The sequence below is a fragment of the Schistocerca nitens genome, chromosome 6 (genome assembly GCF_023898315.1).
Source record: "Schistocerca nitens isolate TAMUIC-IGC-003100 chromosome 6, iqSchNite1.1, whole genome shotgun sequence".
Lineage (NCBI taxonomy): Eukaryota > Metazoa > Arthropoda > Insecta > Orthoptera > Acrididae > Schistocerca > Schistocerca nitens.
Genome location: NC_064619.1, coordinates 392,205,700 through 392,233,559, shown reverse-complemented (window position 1 = coordinate 392,233,559; position 27,860 = coordinate 392,205,700). Strand labels below are relative to the sequence as shown.

The 27,860-nt window shown below is 43.3% G+C and overlaps 1 protein-coding gene across 1 annotated transcript in view; it reads left to right on the top strand.

Annotated features, from left to right (window-relative positions):
- LOC126263032 (farnesyl pyrophosphate synthase-like) overlaps positions 1–27,860 on the top strand; it is a 258,758-nt gene that overhangs the window by 190,097 nt on the left and 40,801 nt on the right. Inside the window, exon 5 of the mRNA XM_049960000.1 lies at positions 9,840–9,995. Coding sequence (XP_049815957.1) covers positions 9,840–9,995 — 156 coding nt within the window. The remainder of the gene's footprint in view (positions 1–9,839; positions 9,996–27,860) is intronic.

Genomic DNA, 27,860 nt, shown 5'->3' with positions numbered 1-27,860 from the left:
ATTAACGGAAGTTGGTATGCGTGTTTCTACATCAGGAAGATTATGTCTATTCAGATTTCGCGCGAGACTCATAAGAGTGGCGCTAATAGTGCTCGTTTTTCCCGCGAGAGAGGAACGGTAGAGAGACAGCTTGAAGGTGGTTCATTGAACCCTCTGCCAGGCACTTTATTGTGAATAGCACAGTAATCACGTAGATGTAGATGTAGATGTATGACGGTGCAGGTTAGGTTTGCTAAAAATAAACGCTGCAACGGCCGTGAGCTTTAGTTACCTTTGAGATTGGACGAGGTAAGTTGATGCTGGTCAAGAATCCCTTTAATGGGACGACGACGCCATTATCAACACGTCACTGAGTTTGAACGAGTTCATGTAATAGGGCTACGAGAAACAGGGTGTTCCTTCTGCGATATTGCACAGAGACTTGGCATTGAACGTAACTCCTGTGTACGACTGTTGGCAGCGGTGTTCACGGCAATATACGGTCGCAAGAAGACCGGGCTCCGGACAGCCACGTGACGCTACCGCGAGGGAAGACCATCGTTTGAAAATTTAGGTTGGGGGTGGGGAGAAAGGAAAGCCAAGGGAAGGGATTACTCATGTCAGCTGCATCGGGACATTGCGCGGAATCAGCGGCGACGAGCGAAAATGTGTGCCGGACCGAGATTCGAACCCGCGATCTACTGCTTACTAGCCAGGTGCATAAATCACTGCGCCATCCGGGACACAGTGCTATCACAACTGCGTGGGCCATCTCGGCACGCCTCAAGGCCGACCTACATTCCCACCGAACACCACCTATTCGGACATGTCCGAAAGAACAGACACCACGCATTCATATAAAAGAAAACGATCGTGTTCGGTCAAGCAAGAGGTCGTTGGAGGGTGGGGTGGAGATATGTGGTGTTTGCTGAAGAAAGCTGGTCCTGCCTCGTGCCACTGATGGCGGTGTGTTGGGGTTAGGAAGAGGTCAGTTGAGGCCCTGCAACCAGCTAGACATGCTGGATCTATACCTACAGTTATGATTTGGGATGCGATTTAGTATGGCAGCAGGAGCACTTTCGTGGTTATCCCAAGCACCCTGACTGCAAAATGGTACGTCAGTCTGGTGATTCGACCCGTTGTTCTACCATTCATGAACAGCATTCCATGGGGTGTTTTCCAACGGGATAACGGTCGCCCACATAGCGCTGTTGTAACCCAGCATGCTCTACAGAGTGCTGCCATGTTGTTTCGGCCTGCTCGATCACCAGATCTGTCTCCAGTCGAGAACATATGGAACATCATCGGACGACAACCTCTGTGTCATCCACAAACAGTATTAACCGCCCCTGGGTTGACCGACCAAGTGCAACAGGCATGGATCTCCATCCCACAAATTGACATCTTGCACCTATACTACACATTACATCAGTGTGCGATTTGCAGGGGGGGATGGGGGGGATTTCCCCCCCTCTGCATCAGACCATCCCCTCCTCTGGTTTTAGTTTATGCATCCCAAACTGGGATGTTTTTTTCCCACGCACTGAAGTAAAACTTTACATATAATTTAAATTTGTGGAGCCGAACACTGAAAGTTTTTAATAAGTCTTACTATTAATATGTTTCAGTTTTCTGTCATCAGAGTAAGTACAGCTTTTCACAAATGTGCCTCTACTTTTTGAATTCCCCTCGTATACCTGTATGTAGATGATTTTGTAAATAACCTTTACCTATAATGTACTTTTTAAAGATATAACAAGGGATGGCTTTTCTGATAGTGCATACGCGTGAATAGTGAGTTTCGGCATTAACATCTATTTACAAATAGCTGTTTAACCATGCGTAACGCCACGGTCCAAGCTAGTAACATATATAATTCTACTAACCCCCTAAGACATCCCCCCCCCCTCCCACTGATAAAAGCACAAATCGCACCCTGCATTACATGAACGTTTGCATGCTTGCATTAAACATTCTGGTGTTTGCACGGGCTATTAATGTACCAGAATCTCACATTTGCACCTGCTTACCTCGCGCTTTCATTAACCTACGATCTTGCAACGTTAATCACTTAAGCATGTTACCTACACAAATGTATTCCAGAAATTTCATTATTCTACATTCATTATTTTTTGGTGTTGAAATTTTTTTCCGTCAGTGTGTTTGAACAAGACTGTCACTGTTTACAATACAGACAAATGATCTAGTGGATGTCGGAAGCTCCATGACGTTCTTTGTGCATGATGCGGTTGTCTGTAACAAGGTAGCAACGCCAGGAAACTGTAGGAAACTTCAGCAAGACCTGCAGAGGATTGATGACTGGTGCAGGGGCAGTGATGTGAACCTGAACTTAAATAAATGCAACGTGTGCAATAATTAAACTAACGATGACGAATCACTGGAAACAGTAAAGTAACCATCTGGAGCAACCTAAAGTGAAGGACGATATAAAACCGACTGCAGGGAAAGCAGATGCCGGGTTGAGATTCGGAGGAAAAACCTTACAGAAGTGTAATTCGTGCACGAAGGAAGTCGCTTACAAAAACTAGTTCGACCGATGCTTTAATAATGCTCATCTGTCTAGGGCCCTTATGAGGCAGCATTAATAGAAGATATACAGAAGATCCAACGAAGAGCGGCGCGTTTCTTCACGGGATCGTTTAGTCGATTCGATATCATTTACGAAAATTCTCGACAAACTGCAGTGTCGGAACACTACAAGAGAGGCGTTGTGGATTGCGGACAGTTTGGTATTGAAATTCCGAGAGCAACTTATTACTTCGTCCCATGTGCGTGTCTCGAAATGGGCACAACGAAAAAAATCTGAAAAATTAGATCTCATAGGGAGGTTTACCGACAACCGTTGTATGGGGTGTTTTTCTTCTATGAAAAGACTGTGACTCTTGATTCCGAGAGTTTCATCTTCCAACAAGAAGAGCTGCTCTTCATTGGAGCACAGATGTTCGTCGCTACTTCAACGACGAACTTGCGCATCCCTGGATTGGGCTTAGTGGTGAGGATATGTAGGTCTGTTCCCTTTGCCTCCACACCACCTGACCATCTGACCTGACGCCTCCAGACTTTTTCCTTCGGGGAACAAGGGAGGGGGGGGGGGGGGTACATTAAGGACCATGTTTACGTATCCCCAGGGCCAGAACACTGGAACAGTTCAGAGAACGCATCAGTCCTGCTGTGATGACCATTGACAGGATGTTGCTACAGAAGGTATTGACTACAGCTCGCCGGCCGCGGTGGTCTCGCGGTTCTAGGCGCTCAGTCCGGAACCGCGCCACTGCTACGGTCGCAGGTTCGAATCCTGCCTCGGGCATGGATGTGTGTGATGTCCTTAGCTTAGTTAGGTTTAAGTAGTTCTAAGTTCTAGGCGACTGATGACCACAGATGTTTAGTCCCATAGTTCTCAGAGTCATTTGAACCATTTGACTACAGCTCGGATGAGTGTTGCTTGACCGGAGGGGCACTTATAGAACATATGTAGAGTGCAAAATGCAAATTTGGTGGGGTTTCCGGTTCTATTCATGCGTCAATCACATTTGTACATGTAACACAAGGGAATATAGGGCTTTGAAAACGAATGAACCATTTATAGTAGCCCTGAAGATGTAGCTCGAAATGGAGGTAGAAAGAGGACGTGAATTTGGTAGAGGAACTGCCCCGATATTCTACTTGAATAGATCTATGGAAAACAGCGAAACCCAAGCCAGAATTGCCAGGTGCGGGTTTTATCTCCGTCCATCCAAAATACGAGTCCATTGTCTTAATGAAAAGTCAGCCCCATTTCCTTCAATTAGAAAGAGAAAGAGATGACGTCAAAAATATCAAGTAAAATCAGTATTATGGAAGGCAAAAGAAGAACTATATGTAGGAAAGAGTATTTGTAGGAAAATGCAGTCCTTCTGCAAGGAAAACCCAACACAAGACGTTGGTGCGATCAATTCTACAGTAGGAATATTACTCGATCGTTTGGAGTCCTTATCAAGCAGGCATGACTATAGGTATCGAATTAATTCAGAAACGCGCCACAAGGATTCTTATAGGTCAGAATTGCCCAACCGAAAGCGTAACAGAGATGCTCGGGGAACATCTATGGAAGAAAAGGGACATACGTGTCGGGAAACAATGTTAGGTAAACTTAGAGAATGTATATCTGAGGTAGACAGTGTGTCCATTCTGCTGCCACTATCATGTATATCGGGTACGGGTCATAAGAGGAAGAGAGATAAGGCCACGTACGTAGGCATATACAAGTGCTGTCACATTCCTCTCGTTGAACATGCGAATGCAGTGAAACAGAAACTCGCTAATACTGATACGTAGTCTCCTTCGCCAGGCATTGTACAATGGCTCGGGGGTGTAAATATGCTTTCTGAAGCGAAGCTATAGTCCGAATTAACAACTTTGTGATTGAAATGTGGAAGTGGTGGAGGGGAGTGACAGCCTTGCGCGGCCAGCCGGCACGCGGAGGATCGGACACCTTTGCGCGACCTTGCGATGATAGACGCCTCACCGAACGACTCACCGTGTTTTGGTTCACTACTAGGTTTCCGTGGACATTCTCCAAGCGCCTATGAATATCTGTGATGCCCTGCTTTCCATTAAAAGAAACTCAATGACAGCTCTCTGCTTGGAATGCACCTCCGTTACAGACGCCATTTTGAAGGCTACGTAAAGCGCCGCCACCTATCGGAACTTTAGGAAACTGTAGCGGTGAAGCGGGAATATGCCACGACGTCACGCAACAAATTCCGCATAGTTTAAACCGAAACTGACCGAGAAAAAGAAGTGGTGCATTACTTACTGGGCGGCCGCGCGTGATTAGCCGAGCGGTCTGAGGCGCTGCAGTCATGGACTGTGCGGCTGGTCCCGGCGGAGGTTTGAGTCCTCCCTCGGGCATGGATGTGTGTGTGCTTGTCCTTAGGATAATTTAGGTTCAGTAGTGTGTAAGCTTAGGGACTGATGACCTTAGCAGTTAAGTGCCATAAGATTTCACACACATTTGAACATTTTTGAACTTATTGGGCGCCCCTCGTATAAAACAGAGGAAATACCTTCAAACTTCAAGAGATGTGAGTACTAACGAGCCATCAGTTTAATAGCTTCTGGTTGCAAAATATTGACACTAAATATTTACAGAATGGAAATGCTGGTAGAAGTCGACCTTGGGGAAGATCAGATCGGGTTCTGGGGAGATTCGGGAATACATGAGATGGGACTCGCCCCATGACTTATCTTAGAAGGTAGATTGAAGGAAGATAAACCCGCGTTTATAGCATTTGTAGATTCAGAGAAAGCTAATGACAATGTTGACTGGACTAAAAGGTTTGAAATTTTGAAGGTAGCAGCGATAAAATAAAAGGAGCGAAAAGTTATTCACAATTTGCACAGAAACCAAACTGCAGTTGTAAGTCAAAGAACATAAAAGGGAAGCAGTGGTTGTGAAGGGATTGACACAAGATTGTAGCCTACCTTTCATATTATTCACTCTGTACATTGAAGAACGATTCAAGCAAAACAAGAAGAAATTTGGAAAAGGAATTAAAGTTCAGGGGAAAAAATTAAATCTTTTGACGTTTGCGGATGACATCGTAAATCTGTCACTGATGGCAAAGGACTTGGAAGAGCGTTTAAACCGAGTGGATACTATCTCGAAAAGAGATTATAAGATAAATACCAACAAAAGTAAAACAGGGGCAATGAAATGTAGTCGAGTTAAATCAGACGATACTAAGGGAACCAGATCAGGAAATGAGACACTCAGGGTAGTAGAGGAGTTTTGCTATTTGTGCACCACTGTTACTGTTGATGGCGAAAGTAGAGAGGAATAAAATGCAGATTACCAATAGTAAAAAAAATAATTTCTAAAAAAAGGAGAGAGCTTGTTAACATTTAGCATAAATTTAAGTTTCGGGAAATCTTTCCTTATGGTATATTGCGTACACCTTTGCATGGAAATTAAACGGAGGTGATAAGCTGTTCGCACGAGAAACGAATAGAAGCACTTGCAATATCGTGCAACAGAATGGTAAGGATTGTATTAGTACATCGAAGCCGGCCGAAGTGGCCGTGCGGTTAAAGGCGCTGCAGTCTGGAACCGCAAGACCGCTACGGTCGCAGGTTCGAATCCTGCCTCGGGCATGGATGTTTGTGATGTCGTTAGGTTAGTTAGGTTTAACTAGTTCTAAGTTCTAGGGGACTAATGACCTCAGCAGTTGAGTCCCATAGTGCTCAGAGCCATTTGAACCATTTTTTTAGTACATCGAATGATGAGGTACTGAATCGAATGGGAGAAAAAAGAAATTTATGGCACAACTTGACTAAAAGTTGGGAACGGTTGATAGAACGTATACTGAGGCATCAAGGAATCATCAGTTCCGTAAATGAGGGGGGTGTGAGGGGTAAAAATTGCAGAGGACGATCTGGGCATGAATACAGTAAGGAGGTTCAAATGATGTTATTCAGAGAGAGGACACTTGCACGTGACAGAATAGCTTGGAGTGGAGCATCAAACCAGTCTTTGGACTGTTGACAACAACAACAACAGCGTTGTTTTTCATATGTAGAAATGGTATTTTCTGTACTGAAAACAAGCATGAATTCGCATGAAATTTTAATCAATATATCCCACGTGCATAGAAATCCTGGGGTATCGATGTGGTGGAGTTCAGTCTTGGTGTAATACTTCCATTCCCTCACGGTGTGTTAAGAAGATCTCTCAACTTACGTTTCTGTCTCCGGGAACCATTACGGCAGTGGCAGGGAGAATGCGGGTCGCCAGCTGCGCAGTGTAAACAGTGGCAGCCCACATTCCCTCGATATGCGCAGTTACCGCTGCACCACGCGACGCGGCCGTGGAGAACGCGGCGGCGCCAGAGGCTCAGTTAAGTCTGTTACTTCGGGGCCGGTCACCTAGTTTTTAGGAACCACCTGTGATCACACGAGTAACGTAATACCCAGCCCAAGGCTCCAGAAATCTGCGCAGCATCTGAGAGCTATGACCTGTATTCAGTCTTTCGACTGGTTTGATGCGGCCTGCCATTAATTCTTTTCTTGTGGCAACCTCTTCATGTCAGAGCGACACTTGCACCCTCCTCCGTTATTTGTTGGACGTATTCCAATCTCTGGCTACCCCTACAGTTCATACTCTCTACAGTTCCCTCTAGTACCATGGAAGTTATTCCATGATGTCTCATCACTTTTCCTGTATCCTGTTGTTGTTTCAGCAGTCCAAAGACTGGTTTGAAGCTGCACTCCAAGCTATTCTGTCCTGTGTAAGCTTCGTCCTTCCGAATAATAGCCGTCTGAACATGCTTACTGTATTCATGTCTTGGTCTCCTCCTACAATTTTACCCCTCTCGCCTCTCTGCCCCCCTTCCCTATCCACACACACTCACACACTTCCATCCATTACCAAATTGACGATTCCTTGATGCCCCAGGGTACGTCCTGTCAATAGATCCCTTCTTATAGTCATGTTGTGCCATAAATTTCTTTGTTCTCCATTTCGATTTAGTACCTCCTCATCAGTTCTTCGATCTATCCATCTAGCCTTCAGCATTCTTCTACAGCACCACATTTCAAAAGCATTTATTCTATTCTCGTCTGAGCCACTTATCGTCCATGTTTTACTTCTGTGCAAAGCTACCTCTAAACAAGTACTTTTTAGAAAAGATTTCATAACAGTCAAACTTATGTTAAGTGTTAGCAAACTCCTCTTTTTCAGAAATGCTCTTCCTGCTATTGCCAGGCGGCATTTTACATCCACTCTGCTTTGGCCATTATCAGTTATTTTGCTGCCCAAATAGCGAAACTCATATATTACTTATAAAGCCCCATTCTCTAACCAAATTCGGTCAGCATCGCCTGACTTAATTTGACTGCATTCCGTTATCCTTGTTTTACTTTATCGTGTCCGTCTTTCAGCTGTCTGTAATGTTGAGAAACAGAAGACACCCCATGGCGGCAAGGCTTATGGTTCGAGGGTAGTTTTCATTTGTAAATTATCGTAATCACAGAATCATAAATCTCTGTACAGACTGTGTTGGATAACATTTTCAGCATCTGGTATACCTTCCACTAGCTACAAAGCAGGCCTCATATCATGCATAGAGACGACCACATAGGTGTCAACTGCCTTCTCTGATGCTATTATTACCCGTCCCCTGCTTCAAAAAAATGGTTCAAATGGCTCTGAGCACTATGGGACTTAACATCGGAGGTCATCAGTCCCCTAGACTTAGAACTACTTAAACCTAACTAACCTAAGGACATCACACACATCCATGCCTGAGGTAGGATTCGAACCTGCGACCGTAGCAGCAGCGCGGTTCCGGACTGAAGCGCCTAGAACCGCTCGGCCACAACGGCCGGCCCCGTCCCCTGCATTTATTATTGCAATTGGTCAAGGTATGATATATGATGCCGGTAATGCAGACCGAACTAGACAATTTCATCGCGTCTCATATATATATTAGGAACAATTCTGGTGGGTCGTACAGAGAAGAGGAATTAACGTGTAAGCTAAAGACGAATTATCCTGCTGGAAGAGCACGTCACACACGCCTTGGAGGAACAGCGATGGAATGGTCTCAATAATGTTTTGGGTGCGTCTTTCATTGTTCAGTGTTAGCTCGAGAAGCGTCGGAACTGTGCGATCTTTGTATCCTGTATAATATGCCACGAGTTGTCTACTCACTGAATGACACAGCTCTCGCAAACGACCGTCAATGACATCAAGGCAGGTTCTCGTCTCTTTGCTAAAACTAATTTTACACCAGCAAACAGTGACAGATATAATCAGATTAAACTCTGAGTGTGCCATAGGTACTAATTTGTTCCGCAGCTGTCATCCGATCGACAATTGATAATAGGATATTTTCGCCCATCTTGCAGTCACTACGTCGTGTCCACTTCTAGCCAGAACGAACAACACCATGCCCCTATCTTGGTCCAACAATATCAACGCTGACACACATGTTCTACGTATAGGGAAATTCTTTAGAAGAACTGTCCAGCCTCGTGCATACCTGCAATACAAATTCGCTATAATTCAGCCAATTCTCCTACACCGACGTAAAATATCGGCAGTGTTTACCAAATTAGTATAACACCACTCTTTCAGTAAGTCAGATACGGTTGTCAATGGCTGAGTGTGTATGTTGGATCAGTATTGTACACCAATTAACCGTGGTTTTTTATGAATATTAAATTACGGCATTTTTTCTAGGAACCGGCCTGAATACCAGGTTACCTTGCTTTTTACTGACTTATTTCTTCTCTTAGATTGAGCATTCTGCTCCTGTTCTGTGACAATCCTTTAGCAACAAGTGTGCTTTTATTTCCTATTGTTTGCTGTTTGTTATCCCTGTATCTGGTCTGTCGAGACCAATTTCACTGTCTCGTTTTTGTCTCAGACTTTCTCTTCAGTTTCCTCCCATTACGTCTAAAAGATCATCAGAGTAAGTGACGGCTTCCGGAAGTAAGTGCGTGGACAATACCGTGGCTTGTAATGACAGATTCTTTAGATATACCAGAGAGCTTTTTAGTAAAGTTGTCGATGTAGGTCCGAACGACGGACATAATACTTAAACAGCAATATTGTTTCGTGTTATACGTTCTTCTTCTTCAAGTAACTTTTGTCAGAGACTGAAACTACACGAGACGTCAGCATGAACACTCTTCTTACACCAACCAACGTTATTTATTAAAGAAGTTTCTAGTAGTTAAGGATTTCTTTTCGAGACGTAATTGTAAAAATGATTCACGTACGTTTCCTTTAAATCATGTTGCAGGCCTTTTGATAAGTATTTAGACGTCAGGCTGATCGTTGTGTGTTTTGGCTGCAGGTGAGCCACAAGGCGGTGATCGGCCAGCTGCTGGACATCGAGACGCGGAGGGACCGCTCGCTCAAGCTGTTCACCATGGACCGCTACTACCTCATCACCAAGTACAAGACTGCCTACCACACCTTCCAGATGCCCGTCTCACTGGCGCTGTACATGGTAAGTCCAACCTATCGTCACGCCGCACTTACCGCTGCTTTTCATTCGCTAGAGAATGTACACTGCAGAGGAAAATTATATATGAATGCGTGGTGTCTGTTCTATCGCACACGTCGGAAAGAACAGACGACACGCGGAATCCGCAGCTCTGATACATGTTATGTAAATTGAAGGTGAAGGGGGGAGAAATGAAAGGGAAGGAAAAATTGATGTCAGCTGTATCGGAGCATTACGCGGAATCAGCGGCGACGAGTGAACATATGTGCCCAAGCAAGATTCGAACTCGGGATCTCCTACTTACTAGGCAGCTGCATTAACCACTGCACCATCTGGACTCAGTGTTCATCGTCATTGCATGGGCTACCGCGGGACGCCTCTCTTCCGACCCACACTCCCACCTAACACTGTCCGCAGCCCCCGTCCACGTTCTCCATGCTCACTGCTTTGAATTCCCGCAGAAGGCTGAACATAATTGTGCAACTGCTATGAAGGTGGTGGACTTATTGCCCATTGAGACGAATCAGTTATAAAGGGTGAACATTAATAAAACCGACAAACTGCAGGGACGGATTACTGACTTGGAAGTGGAGGAAAAAAAGATCCTATGAAGACGTGTCCTGAAATGCATCATTGCCACAGTAGATGGCGCTGACGAATAAATGTTCCTCTTACCACGTGTCGTTGTTCCTTGTATGTTGCAGGCTGTGTGATTGACGAAGCGTATTGAGATCCCCTGTTATTCCCGCAGGACAGGATGGATAGTTTAATTTGTGGAAAGGGACCAAAATGAGTGGCTGTCAGTTGCACTCGAACATACTACTTTATTCATTTGACAAACATTACAACTGTCAAGAAAACATTAAAAATAGAGCAAGCCAAACATTAATTTTAGAACTTAATTCCCGGCTAAATGCGCGATTCGGTCTCACACCTTAAGGACAAAACAACTTTTATTTAAAACCGGCTGAAGGCCAATCACTTAAGACTCAAAAACAAGAATTTCAATTTTAAAAGACTGAAGACCTTATCTTAAAACATTTCTCTAAATTAGGCTGAAGGCCCAAACAATCTCACGCCTTAAGTGCAAAACAACTTTAATTTAAAATCGGCTAGGAGCCATACATCAACAAACAAGAAGGACAAATAACAAAATACAGTACATCAAACGGCGCTCAGAAGTTTCCAAGGGTCGGCCTGGAACTCAGACACTAATGCTCGCTCAGGTGAGACAGGGAGTCGGCCCAACAATTCTCAATCTGACAGCAACCCAACTGACAGACAGTCAATGGACCAAGTGACAGGATAACTTCCACTCCACCCGACCAGCACACAACAGGGAGTTCAATGGAACGACGCAGAATGTATCGGCGTCCACAACGAATTACACGTTCAGCCGTCAAACTACACGCCGTGCTGGACAGCCACAACACGACGAGGAAAATACACTGCCTGAATTTACGTCAACTGCCAGGGCAGGTAACCGGAACGTTAAAGGTCACAATGCAGAAGATCCCGCTGGTGCACTGTAATTCAAAAATAATCAAGTTAAACTAACCTCCACAGGGGAGTGGCTAGAATTTCGCCAACTTGAAAACACACGTCGTTGCTTGTGGGAATGTCCCAACAGTCCACAAAGAAATTCAAACGACACAATGTGAACAGTTGGGTCTGGCTGGTGGATTAGGTAAAGACTGAACTTCCGTGTCGGTGATTGGTGAGCCACGGACCTCGTAGCAATGGGAAGAGCCCCTCACACTCAGACCGTGTGTGGACGCCGCCAGCAGGCCCAGCCAGACCACGCACCAACCGACCAACTCCCACACACGACACAGCCGGAAACTATAAGAGCAAGGCCAAAGATAGTACAAGGGTACGAATATTGATACATGCTGCTGCTGCTACTCGCGGAGAGGGAGTGTAACAGCATAATCATGATAACTGTGGGATACTAATCACAGAATAGCAACCAACGTTTAATGCAAAGCATAACACGAACCAACCACGGCTGACATACTGTAAGCAACGGCGTGGTCCGGTATTCTGATTAGAAACAAGTCGAGATGGTGTTTGTGTGCGGCCAAGCAGATGGAAACGGTAGAGAAGCAGCACGGATGTTCCTAAACAAGTACCCTCACAGACAACAAGCACATCACAGGACTATACAAGCCCTTTTTGGGCGTTTGAGTGATCATGGGCCCTTTCAGACAGACAAACGTGCAGGGAGGCAGGGGATTGTGCATACATCAGATTTGGAGACAGGGTTGTATATGATATTCAGACAAACCCTAGGACTAGCTCCAGGCAAGTGACTCCAAACATGGTGTAAGCCAAAGTATGATTATGTGTACCCTGCATGACAACCGCTACGATGAAGGCCTCTCTAAACATCTGTTGTGACGTGGATACGATGTACCTCTGTAAAGTGTTCCGCGACGATTTTCGACGTTGTACGCACATGCCGTCCATTTCCGGACACATGTTCATATGACCTTTTTTCCTCTATTTCTATTCAAGAATCTGTCCCTGTAGTTTGTCGGTTTTATTAATGTTTACCCTGTATATGAATCTCAAGATTCGGGAGGGACTGGGTCTGTCATCCACTGGTATGGTATCATGTGCGAATGTTGGACCACTCTAATTACTATTGAGGTTTAATCTGAGGGCTGTACAGTACTGGGACAGGCTACTAAAACATACACTCTGTAATGTTGTTGCTTTAATTTGCTATGAAAGCGGTGCTGATGTTCAAGACCATAAAAGTGGGTTAAAAGCTGTGAGCTGTCTGGGGAAGTTAACCTTGCATTACTGCGCAACTGTTTCACCGGGTATCCAGTCTAGCTTACCAAATTCCCAACCTGACTAACATTAATTATAATCTTTTAATAGTCATAAAAGAGAATTTAAATAAAAATAAATAAATCAGCTTATATTTGGAAATTTATTTTAACATTGATCATTGAAATTTCAGCATATTAAACTTGATTCATAACTAAACTGGTGCCTTATTTAGGATTGTGAAAATGTGAGTTTGTAATCTTACAGAACACATCAAATAGGGAGCCAAGATTGCGAGACCACATACAACACTGCATTCATAAAATAAAACACGAAGAACGTTGAAACATATGCAAGAGGAAATTAACCACAACCAACCGATTCAATTTTCACCCAAAGAAATTACGTTCATAGCGCAATCCTGTCCGTCATGAAATTACCACACACTGGTATACTAAATTCATACTAACTCTCTGTGAAATCTTCCCGAAAAGAATAGCTGAGGGCTGCTTTGATGATTACACCACATGTTACACGTGGTCAACTTGGTTTACACAAAGAGCTTAACTCCACAATAATTTTGATAATTAAAATAAATTACATCGAAACGCAATTTACAAAACAAAAACCTCGAACTGGTTACTATCGTCTTACTTTTAACCTGATGGGTCAAACAATTGTATAAGCACGTGGTACTGGTCTCACAAAGTACACCCCACGTGGGTTGAACATAAAGAAAAGTTGCTATATTGAAAAATATTGTCAAGACGAGACGTTATAATCTCACGCACATTCGCATTTAAGATTGATGGTCTTAGTTAGAGTTACTGATCAACACGTGGTTCCACTTCACTCACAAAGTAGTGACAAAGCAACTACTGGAAGATATTCTGAACTTCACACTCGAAATACACTGCGTTGCAATTTAAGAGAACATTAGATATTTTAGATCCAAACCTGAAATAAAGGTGATTAAATTTTCAGTTAGGCTGAACTTAAGGAATCCATTGTCCTACAGACTTAGCAGACACGCGCTTAGCCGGAGATCTTACCACTTCAGACGCTCGCCGCGGACAGACTGCCGTGGTCCCTTCCTGAGGGTGGCTCGCAAATACAAACGGAAGTGGCCAGAGGGGCAGCTTCCTATACCAACATGACAAGGGATGGACAGGACCATACTAAGCATAGAAACCTCTCTGCTTTTAGAAAGCGTAGCTACCTTTTCTGACGTTGGTCCTACTGTTCTCTAGCAGACAGGCTTGTCTGCTACCATCCAGCATGCAACTACAAATACATTTGCTCATTCATCCTCTCACACAGAAGGGAAGGGGGATGACAGTATCTTATCATATACAGTACATAAAAGAAAGCGGATGTAGGTTCCGTATGAGACTGTGTGACATGAATTACATATAAACTGTGTTTTAAAGTGTAGTAGTGTGACAGATCGTTCTTGTTTATGTGTAAAAGTAACACGTTCCACTGCTCAGTCTCCTCCCAGATAGTCAGAAACACCACAGTAAATTTAGAAGAGGAATTTATGCCGTAAATGACAACAGATTTAAGAAATTAACATGAAAGGAATCCAACAGAGACCTTTCAACTCAAGATCGACAGTCAACTACTCGGCAGTGCGTCGGACTTTCAAGACGATAATGCACTAACACAATGTACCCACCTCGTGAACGCCTTTATCCGTGAGGTAGGAATCAACCAAATGGAATAGTCTGCGGTATCTGCTGACATCAACTCGATTAAGAATGCTTGACTTCAGTCGAAACCGGTAGTCTCAGAAACTCTCCTGCACAGTGGATAATCTCAGAGGGCCAAAGTCGAAGAGTGAGACGGTCTTGAGCATCAAATTCTCTAACCAAAGCAGGATCCAACATTGTTACAGTGAACTTGTTGGAGCGTTTCGGCATCGAATGATACACAACATATTTTGATTCCACAAATGTGCACTAGCGCACGAACTACTTTTACTTTGTTCATGGTTTTACATTTATTTCATAGCAAAGTCAATTTTTGACTCATAAAGTTTATTCTTCAATTGCCTTATCTCCTTCCACTCAAGCCTACACATGTCCGTAGGTGTGCAGGCGGTGCTAAACTTTTTTTGAGCTGTTTAGTTTGAAAGATCTGTGGTTCCTTGTTGACTCCTGAAAGTAATGTATCTGAGGGGTTCGAGATGGTCCTAGTTCTAATTACTCTGGAAGCTGTTTATTTTAATTTTTGGATTTCACTGTGGATGTTAATTACTGTAAATTTCAAATTTCGAACAATGTTAATGAGTCAAAAAATTAGTTGTTACTATGGCTTTCATGAATCATTATGTCCGTCCCCGGTAGCCCAGGGACTGGGTGTTGTGCTGTCTTCATCATCATTTCATCCACGCCGGCACGTTAGCTCAGCGTGTTCGGTCAGAGAGCTGGTTGGCCTCTATAATAAAAAAAAACTGAGTGGAAGGATCAACAAACGAACTTGAACGGATGTCATGTGACGTTCGCAACGACCAAACACAACGATCAACAACGAACAAAAAGAGAAAAGAAAAGTGGTCAGTACGACAGAATGTCAATCCTAAGGGCCCGGGTTCGATTCCCGGATGGGTCGGAGATTTTCTACGCTCAGGGACTGGGTGTTTTGTTGTCCTAATCATCAACATTTCGTCCCCATCAACGCGCAAGTCGCCGAAGTGTCGTCAAATCGAAAGACTTGCACCCGGCAAATGGTCTACCCGACGGGACGCCCTAGTCACACGACATTTCCATTTTTACTGAGTCATTATGAAAAAATGCTCGTAGCAAGGCAATGTAATTTTATCCAGTGATATACTCCCGTTTCTCTAACTTATTTACAAATTTTTATACCAATAATTGGTCGATCCTCAGTTTCAATGAGCGCCTTTTTAAGCATGGCGTTTTTCGTCCGGTACTACCAAAAGATCACTCCTTCCGTCATAGTTCCAACACAGGTACATTAGTGGTTTTTTCTTATATGCTATTTTTTAAAATAAATCGTAAAGTTATAAGGTTGTTTTGACACAGCTTTCAAGTTTTGTACAACTACTCTCTTCATTTTAGCATAACTGCTGCATTCCACATCATCGAGGATATCTAGGCTCGCCTCTCCGATTCCTTCCCTTCATCATGCCTTGCACTACACATTCCACCAACAAACTCATCTCGTAGTGACATCCACTCTATATTTTCTTTCCAGTGCGTCCTTTATTAGACAATTTTTCTCGTTAATTCGTTGCAGGATGTATTCATTCCTTCCTTGATCGAATCATCTGATGTTCGACAGTCTGTTGTAATACCATACTTCAGTTGTTTTCTTATATACATGGTGATCAAAAAGTCTGTATAAATTTGAAAACTGAATAAATCACGGAATAATGTAGATAGAGAGGTACAAATTGACACACATGCTTGGAATGGCATGGGGTTTTATTAGAACCAAAAAAATACAAACGTTCAAAAAATGTCCGACAGATGGCGCTTCATCTGATCAGACTAGCAATAAGTAGCATAACAAAGTAAGACAAAGCAAAGATGATGTTCTTTACAGGAAACGCTCAATATGTCCACCATCATCCCTCAACAATAGCTGTAGTCGATGAATAATGTGAGCAGCACTGTAAAGCATGTCCGGAGTTATGGTGAGGCATTGGCGTCGGATGGGTTCTTTCAGCATCCCTAGAGATGTCGGTCGGTCGATTACGATACATTTGCGACTTCAGGTAACCCCAAAGTCAATAATCGCACGGACTGAGGTCTGGGGACCTGGGAGGCCAAACATGACGAAAGTGGCGGCTGAGCACACGATCATCGCCAAACGACGCGCTCAAGAAAGCTTTCACGCGTATAGTAATACTTTTTTTGTTTTGTTTTTTGTTCTAATAAAACCCCATGTCATTCCAAGCATGTGTGCCAATTTTTACCTCTCTATCTACATTATTCCGTGGTTTATTAAGTTTTCAAATTTATACTGACTTGATCACCCGGTATATTCATGAGAATGGCAATCCTATCGGAGGAGGAGGAGGAGGAGGAGGAGGAGATTAGTGTTTAACGTCCCGTCGACAACGAGGTCATTAGAGACGGAGCGCAAGCTCGGGTTAGGGAAGGATGGGGAAGGAAATCGGCCGTGCCCTTTCAAAGGAATCATCCCGGCATTTGCCTGAAAGGATTTAGGGAAATCACGGAAAACTCAGGATGGCCGGAGACGGGACTGAACCGTCGTCCTCCCGAATGCGAGTCCAGTGCGCTAACCACTGCGCTACCTCGCTCGGTAATCCTATCGGAGGCAAGGAAGATGTTCTTACGAGGTGGAAAGAGTACTGCGAAAAACTGTATACTTTTCCTGTTTTCTCCTGCTTCCTTACTGTAGGAAATACTCTGCGTTGTCTGGCAAAAGTTCTGCCGGATGTCTGCAAAGTTTGGTGTCCTACCACACTTGATGGCATTGATCAGAAGCCCATACACCGGCCCTTGTGACCGAGCGGTTCTAGGCGCTTCAGTCCGGAACCACGCTGCTGCTATGGTCGCAGGTTCGAATCCTGCCTCGGGTATGGATGTGTGTGATGTCCTTAGGTAAGTTAGGTTTAAGTAGTTCTAAGTCTAGGGGACTGATGACCTCAGATGTTAAGTCCCATAGTGCTCAGAGCCATTTGAACCATTTTTGAAGAAGCCCATACAGTAATCACCTCGCAGCTGTGAAGACAAGTGCTACCACGTCTGCTTTCTTCAATTTATCAAAAAGCGTCAGACAGCGTTCTGTCCTATACCCCAGTTATACAACTATACAACATCTATGCCTAACATGTCATTAGGAGAGCTCTTGATGACTGAATAAAGGCGTCTCAATTGATGGAAGGTCCATTAACAGCGTCCGATATGCTGATCACATCGTGTCTTTAGGCGGTAGCGAAGATGAAATTGCTGAGCACCTAACAAAAGTAGAGCACGGTTTACCATATGGATTAGACATCAATCTCAGGAAGTCCAGATTCACGACAATTGATCGAGGAGCACAGGTCCAACTCACGGGTCGATTAAAGGAGCTGGAGGTCGTGTATTCATTGATCTCTTTTGGGTCAACCGTCTGTGACACGGGAAGTCTGGATAAGAAGACAGGTCACACTAGCGTGAGTGGCTTTCAAATGGTTCAAATGGCTCTGAGCACTAACGGACTTAACATCTGAGGTCATCAGTCCCCTAGAACTTAGAACGACTTAAACCTGACTAACCTAAGGACATCACACACATCCATGCCAGAGGCAGGATTCGAACCTGCGACTGTAGCAGTCGCGCGGGTCCGGACTGAAGCGCCTCGGCCACCGCGACCGGCCGGGTGGCTTTGAAGAAGCTCATCAAGTTTTGGTAGAACAGGACGATAACGAACAGCACAAATATTCGTTTTCTTTCACGAGTGCGAAAAATGGACACTTAAATCCAGGGACAAGCAGCGTGTCGATAAAGCCAAGCTGCGCTGCTGGCGCAGGATTCTGCGTGTAAAATGGATCGAAAGAAGAACGAATGTGTCCATTACTGGCAGCACAGTAACTCCAGCCGACTTTCTTCTCGTGTCAAATAAAAAACTCTCCAGTTCTTTGGGAATATTGTGAGAAGTGATGGAGAAAATTTAGAAAAAAATAATCACCGAAGGAGAGATCGAGGGCAAAAGACTGACGGGGAGAGCAGCGAGCGGATGGATAAATCAAATGAAGATCTCTGGTCTGCCTCGTCAGGAAGCTCTAAGAGATTGTTAACCGCCTAGGGTGGAGTCGCTTCGTTCATGGGGTGACGACGCCCAGCAGTGAGAACAGTGACTTGTGATGATGGTATTCATTTCAGTACTGTAACGCTTTCAAGTACATTGACTGGTCAGGTGAGCAGTAGAGAGTCACGTCGAGACTACGAAGTTGCGGTTCGTATCACAACATGTACTGGAATTCAGATTGACTGAATTCACTATAATTCGTCGTTCTTGCAGAATGTTCCGTTCCGACATTTCTTCCTAGAAGAAGGCCTCTGTGAGAAGTCCGAATCGTCGAATAGAATAATTGTGAAAGAATGATGCGGTGCATATGTCCAAGAACTATTAACATTTTATTTCTACTTTTATTGTTGTGGTCAGTTGCATGTAAACTGTTTGTACCTTGATATCGATACGCCTCTTTTACAAATACACGGTTATCTTCCATTCAGTTGACACACGACGGTCGGGCTTATCATCCAACTACAGAATCAACAGGAGTAACGTAAACTGTAAACGACGCTGAGTTCTTTCTCTCAAGCCAGCGAAATATATTCTACAGCAGAGTATCCACAATCTAAATGCATGTTTTGATTGTAAGTGCGTCGGCCAGGTCTTTGATAAACATATTTTTAAAACGATTGGAGACTGACGCTAGATACATTTTATTTGATTGGTTTCTTGGTACTTAATTTTTCGCAGGACTCGACTTTCTAAGTTTGGCTTTGTATTGCCATCGCGAAAAGTTTGTTTCGTTTAACAACTTTCATGAAATTCCATCTATGCACTGGGATGTATATTTGTTTTTCAGAACCCGCACGTTCTCTCAGCATTTTCCATCTCTGATAGATGAGGTGGTAGGAGAAATTTTAGTAAATTGAGAGCATGAGCCCAAGCCTTGTTTAAGTTGAAACCTCCGTCTCGCATTATTTGGTTTTCCCACATTTTTGTTTCGATAGATGAAATACATGCGGACTCCAAACTCCTGGGATAGCATAATTAAGGAGTCTATCGAAATGAAGACGTCGGAAAATCTAATAAACCGGGACGGAAGTTTCAATTTAAGCAGGGCCTGAGGTCCAGCACTGAATGTACGAGTATTACGATCTCACCGGCCATGTCCTGCACCAGAGCTGAAAAATGTCTACATTTACACCTACATCAACATGGATACTCCGCAAATCATACAAAAGTGCCTGGCAGAGGGTTCATCGAACCACCTTCGCAAGAATTCTCTATTATTACACTCTCGAACAGCGCGCGGAAAGAAACGAACACCTATACATTTCCTTGGAAGCTTATTTTATTATGATGGTCGTTTCTCCTAATGTAAGTCTGTGTCGACAAAATATTTTCGCATTCGGAGGAGAAAGTTGCTGATTGAAATTTCGTCAGAAGATCCCGCCGCAACGAAAAACGCCCTTGTTTCAACGGTATCCACCCCAAATCCTGAATCATGTCCGTGACACTGTCTCCCCTATTTCTCAATAATATAAAACGTCTGCCCTTCTTTGAGCTTTCTCGATGTACTCCGGGAATCCTATCTCGTGAAGATCCCACACAGCGCAGTAGTACTCCAAAAGAGAACGGACAAGCGTAGTGTAGACAGTCCCTTTAGTAGATCTGTAACATCGTCTAAATGTTCTGCCAATAAATCGCAGTCTTTCGTTCGTCTTCCGCGCAACATTTTCTATGCGTTCTTTCCAAATTTAAGTTGTTCGTAATTATAATTCCTAGGTATCTACCTGAATTTACGGTCTTTCATTTGTTTTATTTACTTTGTAATCGAAGTTTGACGGATTCCTTTTAGCACTCATGTGGATGACCTATACTTTTCTCTTATTTAGGTTCAATTGTCAAGTTTCGCACCATGCAGATATCTCTTCTAAATCGTTTTGCAATTTGTTTTGATCCTATGATGGCTTTACTACAGGATAAACGACAGCATCATGTGCAAACAACGTAAGACGGCTGCTCAGATTGTATCCTAAATCGTTTATGTAGATAAGGAACACCAGAGGGCCTGTAACACTACCTTCGGGAATGCCATGAATCATTTCTGTTTTCCTCGATGGCTTTCCGTCAGTTACGAAGAACTGTGACATCTTTTACAGAAAATTACGAATCCGTATCACTGCGGCTTATCTACGTTAATAATATGGGCCTGTAATTGAGTGCATTACTCTTATTGCCTTTCTTGAATATTTGTGTGACTGTGTTACTTTCCAGTCTTTGGGTACGGATCATCCGTCGAGCGAGTGGTTGTATGTTATTGTTCAGTATGGAGCTATTGCATCAGTATACTCTAAAAGGAACCTAATTGGCAAACAGTCTGGACCGAAAGACTTGCATTTGCTAAGTGATTTATGTTGCTTCATTACTCAGAGGATATTTACTTCTAAGTTGAAACTTCCTGGCTGATTAAAACTGTGTGCCCGACCGAGACTCGAACTCGGGACCTTTTCCTTTCGCGGGCAAGTGCTCTATCAACTGAGCTACCGAAGCACGACTCACGCCCGGTCCTCACAGCTTTACTTCTGCCAGTACCTCGTTTCCTACGTTCCAAACTTTACAGAAGCTCTCCTGCGAACCTTGCAGGACTAGAGCACTTGCCCGCGAAAGGCAAAGGTCCCGAGTTCGAGTCTCGGTCGGGCACACAGTTTTAATCTGCCAGGAAGTTTCGTATCAGCGCACACTTCGCTGCAGAGTGAAAATCGCATTCTGGATACTTCTAAGTTACTCATGTTGGCAGCTGTTCATGATTCGAATTCTGGAATGTTTACTTCGTCTTCTTTGGTAAAAAAAATTCGGAAGAATGTGTTTAGTAACTCTGTTGTAGCAGCACTGTCATTGATAGTATTCGCATGGTCATCGCACAGAGAAGGCATTGATTGAGTCTTGCAGCTACATAATTTACATACGATCAGAGTCTCTTTGGATTTTCTGCCAAGCTTCGAGACAATGTTTCGCTGTGGAAACTATTATAAGCATCTCGGTTTGAAGTCCGCGCTAAATTTCGAGTTTCTGAAATAATCGCTTATCCTGGGGATTTTGCTTTTTTCGTTGTTTCTGCAACAATGTTTTGACCCGTTTTGAGTACCGAGGGGGATCAGCTCCTTCGTTTGTTAATTTATTTGGCGTAAATCTCTCAACTGCAGTCGATACTGTTTCTCTGAATTTAAACCACATCTGGTCTACACTTACATTGTTATTTGGATGGAGTGGAGATTGTCTCTCAGGAAGGAGTAAAGCGAATTTTTAACTGCTCTTTTGAATAGGTATATTTTTCTTTTAATTTTGGAGGATTTGACAATAACGGTATTCAGTCTCGCTACGACAACCCTGTGTACAGTAACACCCTTTTTCGTTTTGATGCTCGTTATTAGTTCGGGATCATTTGTTGCTAAGAGGTCAAGTGTGTTTTCACAACCGTTTACTATTCGAGTGGGCTCATGAATTAACTGCTCGAAATAATTTTCAGAGGATGCATTTAGCGCAATTTCGGACGATGTTTTATGCGTACCTCCGGATTGAAACATGTATTTTCGCCAACATATCGAATGGAAACTGAAGTCACCGGGAACTATGAGTCGGGTAAGTGTTTAAAATTAGACTCAAGTTTTCTTTGAACTTTTCAACAATTCTGTCATCTGAGTTGGGAGGCTGATAAAATGATCCACTCATCGTTTTATTCCTGTGGCCACGAATGACCTCTATTCATAATAACTCAAAGGAACTATCTACTACAATTTCGCTACAAGATAAACTACTTCTACAAGTAAAAAAAAAAATTAAAAAAACACAGAGAATTTGCGTTTCAGCCGGTGCTAGGATTCGAAGTCGGCAAAAAGAAGCGGCGCTATGCCGACAATACTTCAATCTATACGATATTGCAGTGCATATGTAGTTAAGAGCGACGGAATGTTCCTTCAGGACATGCATGCATATCCGAAGGAACAGGCGCTGCGATAACTACAGCCGTCATGAAATACATGAAATGTATTTGCAGTTGCGAATACGAACAACCATCAGCTGTATAAGGGAATGACGACAGTGAAAATTTGTGCCGGACCGCGACTCGAACGCCCATTTCCCGTATTATTCTTTGGCTATCTGTGTACGACTCATGTACATACTCAAATTTGCATATGTCGTTGTTTCTGCACCGCAACCTGTACTCGTACACATATTATATAGTTCTCGGACAGGGGAGGACATTCTAATTGAAAGTCGCGCTTGCTATCGACGGACAAAACGATATCACAGTGACTGTGTTGTTAGGAAGAACGATGCAATGTTCCTTGGGACGTGCATGCATGTCAGTAGGAAGAGGCGCTGCGGCGACTACAGCTGTTATGAAATACGTGAAATGTATTCGCAGTTGCGAATACGAACATCAGCTGTGTAAGGGAATGACAACAGTGCAGATTTGTGCCAGGCCGAAGGAGCACCCGCATGGTTCTTCTCGTAACAACACAGGCAGTGCTGCAACATCGTACCTATCCTTCGAAATCAGACATCGACTATTACGTAATGTGTTTTCGAGTACTAGTTGTGACGCAGGAACGACGACATATTGAAGTTTTGGTCTAGCCATGAGTCATGCAGGGGTAGGAAAAGCGATGAAAGTGACCGCTCGCATAGAGTACGAAATGTGGGTTCGAGTCCTGATACGGCACAAATTTTCATTATCGTCATTCCCTTACACAGAGCTGATGGTTGCTCGTATTCGAAACTGCGAATACATTTCATGTAGACTGTAGCCTGCTTGTAGTCCAGGCAGCGAGTATGTATAATACAGCTCGTAGCATCTGCAGAAGACGGCAGGGCCGGTCGTCGAAATTTTGTGCTTAAAATGGAACCAACAACTCGGCTGAACACCTGAAGGGACACTATTACAGTAATCAATGACACCGAAAAAAGCTGAGAAATCGCAATATAAAGTAGTGATTATACTACAGTACTTCTCGCAGTGAAAAGAACGAATGAGGATCTTATTACAGTATACATTTTATGGCGGGAATACGCTTTGTGCTAAAGACAGTTTGCTTCGGAGCAGTGTCTGTAAAGTGAGGAAGCTTGGCGTTTCAGATCTACTAACACTAAAAGTTAGGGTACCTTGTTAAGCTGAAATGCTTTTGTGACAAACTGAATACTGGATATTACTTTGTAGCTATGAGCTTAGAAAACATTACAGGTATTTTATTGGTAATGCTCGTTTTCTTTTCTTAAAAAAAGAAGAAAAACATAGGTATTAACTTCCAGCACTGTATTTCTCCGTGCCGTCATTATACTTGCAGTTTATAAATTTCTAATTTTAAATTTCGATACTTTTCTTTTATGGATAAGCGACGCTGTTTTGTTTTCAGACAAAATCAGGCATTAACAAGAAAGTGTCTCGGCATAATAAAGAAAATATAAATCGCCAAGACGACGTTGACAGGTGACAGAGACGTAACTTGTATCCTTAATTTCTTGCATATAAATCTCTCCTAAGCATAAATAGTTGTGGAAATGTAACTTCCTTGCAATAATTGTCGTGCGTAGTATGAGTTATCACTATCTTAGACAATACAGTACTCGCTGAGGGAGGGTGTGTTCTACATGTGCTTTCTAACGTCGACAGCAACGTTCATAATCTGCATCTACATGTACAGTTATCCACGGTGAGGTGCGTGACAGGGAGTAATCTATAATGTACTGAGTGTTAAGGATTCCTCCCGCTCCATTCACGGATAGATCGTGAGAAGAATGACGGTTCATACGCCTTGCCCAATATAGTTTGTCTGCTTATATTTGCAGTACATCTACGAAATGGATAAGCAGAGACGTGAAGGAGGTACATGGCATCCACCCATCTTGGTTAACGCTCAATAGAGCTGCAGGTACAGTTCTCTGCACTTTGTCGTTCTGAACCCCTATGTTGAAGAACACTTGTGCAATCAAGTGTACAAATCCGGCATAAACTCTAGATGTTCATATGAGCTCTCGATGTCTGGTACCAAATTTAAAGAAAACTAGAATACATAAAAATCGTTCCACGTCCTACGTTTAGGCTGCATCACATTTCATCACTTAGTGATGGGCTACATTAAGATGGAGAAAGAAATCCCTCCATCGGTGTCCTTCCTTAAAATACAGCTCATCTCAGTCATTTCTGCAGTAAACAAAAAAGAAGAAAAAAAGAATTCCAGTGCTCGACACTGTTAAACATGCCTGTTCCCGTGAAATATTCTTCTCTTAACGGTGACAGCCAAAGCCAAGTCATTAAACTGTATCTTTGTATTAAATTGGATGCAATGAAATAAAAATCGGAAAATTTATCGAATGTTCGATTTGACAAAAACCTACTGCAATATCGTTTTCTTTTTGTGAACAGTGGATGTTTTCGTGGATGCCTCAGGCTGATAATGATCACGTTTAATTCCTTTCAGAGACAATCTGTACTTCATCTCCCGTTACACTAGTCGTTTAAAATCCTGTAAAATACTTCCGTATGATAGACATAATGTAGAATAACTGAAAACAGAAACAAATATTCTGCTGAATTTGCTGTCTCTTCTCACCAAAGAGCCACACTTTCAACAACTTTTTTGCGTTAACGTACATTTGTTGCTTCTGGTTGCCTAACAACTGTGGATCACTATTTTCTTTCATCGACCTGGGAAGACATGCATACTGCTATGGCGAAACATCATCTCATGTTTCGCTACATTTTCCGTTCTTTCGCCGGCTTGTGTGCGCGATCCTTGAAACCGGAGGCGGTTTTTGTGTGCGTAGTCGAGCCTCTCAGCTGCTGACGGCGCTCACGTCTTGCACACTGCGCCTTGTGAGGCGAGCTCCGCAATGGCTGTGGCCTGTAGCGCGGGGGCCTGTGCTACAAGGATTTCGACGTGTAATTTATATTTGAATTCTAGAGGCCTGCTTTCAGACATCACATGCATAACTGTTTAGCTGTTACGGAAATATAGAGGGTGATTCGAAAAGAAAGAACAGATTTCAGTTGTTCATTACAGAGAAACTATGAAAGAAAGAGACGCATTGCCCATGTCACTGGATACAGGAAGGTTCAAAGTTTTATATTCGCACAGACACTAAATATACACTCAACGTGTGTACAATGCGTTGCTCGAGGAGGATAGAAAGGCAGTCCATTCCATTCCATCCCATACACGAATCAACAGGTTCCTATTTACTGAATCCACAGCTTCAACAAATCGTTTACTCAGCTCCTGAAGGGTCACTGCCATATGTGGGACAAAGGCTCTGTCTTTTATGTACCCCACAGAAAAAATCGCTAGGTGTGAGGTCTGATGACCTGGTATGCCAAAAGCAATGAACAAGACCTTGTTGTCAACATCTCCCATGCTAGCGTTGTACGGTGGTGGTGTTAAGATAATGCCGCACATCAAGGTGAAGGTGAGGCGGAGTCCCGCCGTGCATAAAAATGAAATCATTGGATTCTTCGTGAAGTTGAGGAAACAGTCAATTTTGCTGCATGTCCAGGGATCTGTCTGAATTCATCTCGGATACGCCCGACATTTTCATCAGACGTGAGTGGCCGACCAGTACTCTACCCTTTGCTCCTCCCCATCGGTGTGGCTCCAAGTTAAATTCGAAAGTAACGACCTGAAACTTAACGGATTTTCGCTATCTTGCGCACATTTTAAATTAATTAGATGGTGAACGTGAAAATTATTATGCCCCCACCAATCGAAAGTCCTCCATGTAGGCAAGCCATCGGTGGTGTCCATCGACCAGAGCTTACAAAAATTGACAGATTTCGTTCAACAACTGTTTAATTAATTGGCAGTCAGATCCGTGATTACTATCAATGAACTCGGAATTTCGCAGCAACTCGAATGTGCCACTGAAATTACGAAATTAATTTTATTCGGATTTCTTTCTTTGTGAGGGGAACTAGCCTGGACTGGACAGCCGTTGTGGCGTAGCCACCTGCGTTGTATAGATTCAAAAAGTCTCCGCGTTGCAGGAGGTGTAGTTCAGGTCGTAGGTGGTTGCATGGCCCATTCAGTCAGGTTACCGTGAACGTGGACCGCAATGTTTATTTCAACATTTACGCTGACTAAGTGTTTCCCTTTCTTCTACATCTTCATGACGGTATGCTGTGGTTTCTTCCGTCTTCCAAGATGACAACAGCTCTGTAGACAGAACTGCACGCATACGCTCCTGGTCTGACGAACACTCGGCTAACCCACTGCATCTCGACTGGCTCGCTAAATGACCCTGTCTTAATCCCACAGAAGATGGCTGGGACTACGTACACGAAACAGTAGGTGAGATTTGCAGTCATCAACTCTGTAATTTGGTAACTCTACAAGATCCAGTCACTAATGAGTGGCTTCATACGTATATAGCGAACCTGAAGAAACTTGAATTTTAGGTGATATTCAACATAATCTCGTTTAAGCCTAAAGTACAACATACGCACGTAAACAAAACGTGCACAATCCACATGTCATATTTTACATTCACAATCTCTTCTGTCACGCCGGCCGCAGTGGCCGAGCGGTTCTAGGTGCTTCAGTCTGGAGCCGCGCGACCGCTTCGGTCGCAGGTTCGAATCCTGCCTCGGGCATGGATGTGTGTGATGTCCTTAGGTTAGTTAGGTTTAAGTAGTTCTAAGTTCTAGGGGACTGATGACCTCAGAAGTCCCATAGTGCTCAGAGCCATTTGAACCAATCTTCTGTCACTTTTGATCCGCAAATCACTGCGCCATTATTTCAACCATTAATTTTGAGCGCTGCAACAACATATGTCAATTGATGACACAGGCAATAACAAGCATGCAAATGGTAGGCATTGGTGCAAATTTGAACTCTGCAAATTTTGAGCAGAGAAAGTTCTTTTATTATGGAGTGAACTTTGCAATAAGTATCCAAAAGAATGTTGCAGTTCTTCGGTTCGCGCCTCGGTCTGCGGCTAAGAGAGACGACTTTTTTTATTAAATGTGTGTAAAATATACTTTCTGTCGTCAATGACATCCTACTACAGTATTATTTTAAGGCTGGTCAGCAACGTAGCTTCCTCCAGAAATGAACGTAGCTTCCTCCAGAAATGAGTCAACAGCAATAAACGGCAATGTTTATCTTTTATAACGTAGATAAAGTTTTAGTTAAAAAATTATTTATACTGAAAAACTGGGCATTTAGGAATTAAAAATACAGCTCAACCAGCTAAACAAGAATTCCTGTCGGCTTAGTTTCTTTGTTAGAGACACTAGACATGTTATTTATCAAAAATTGACATACTTGTCACAGTTGGGACAAGTATCAGCTCGTGTAACACAACTGAAAGGAAACTGCAGTC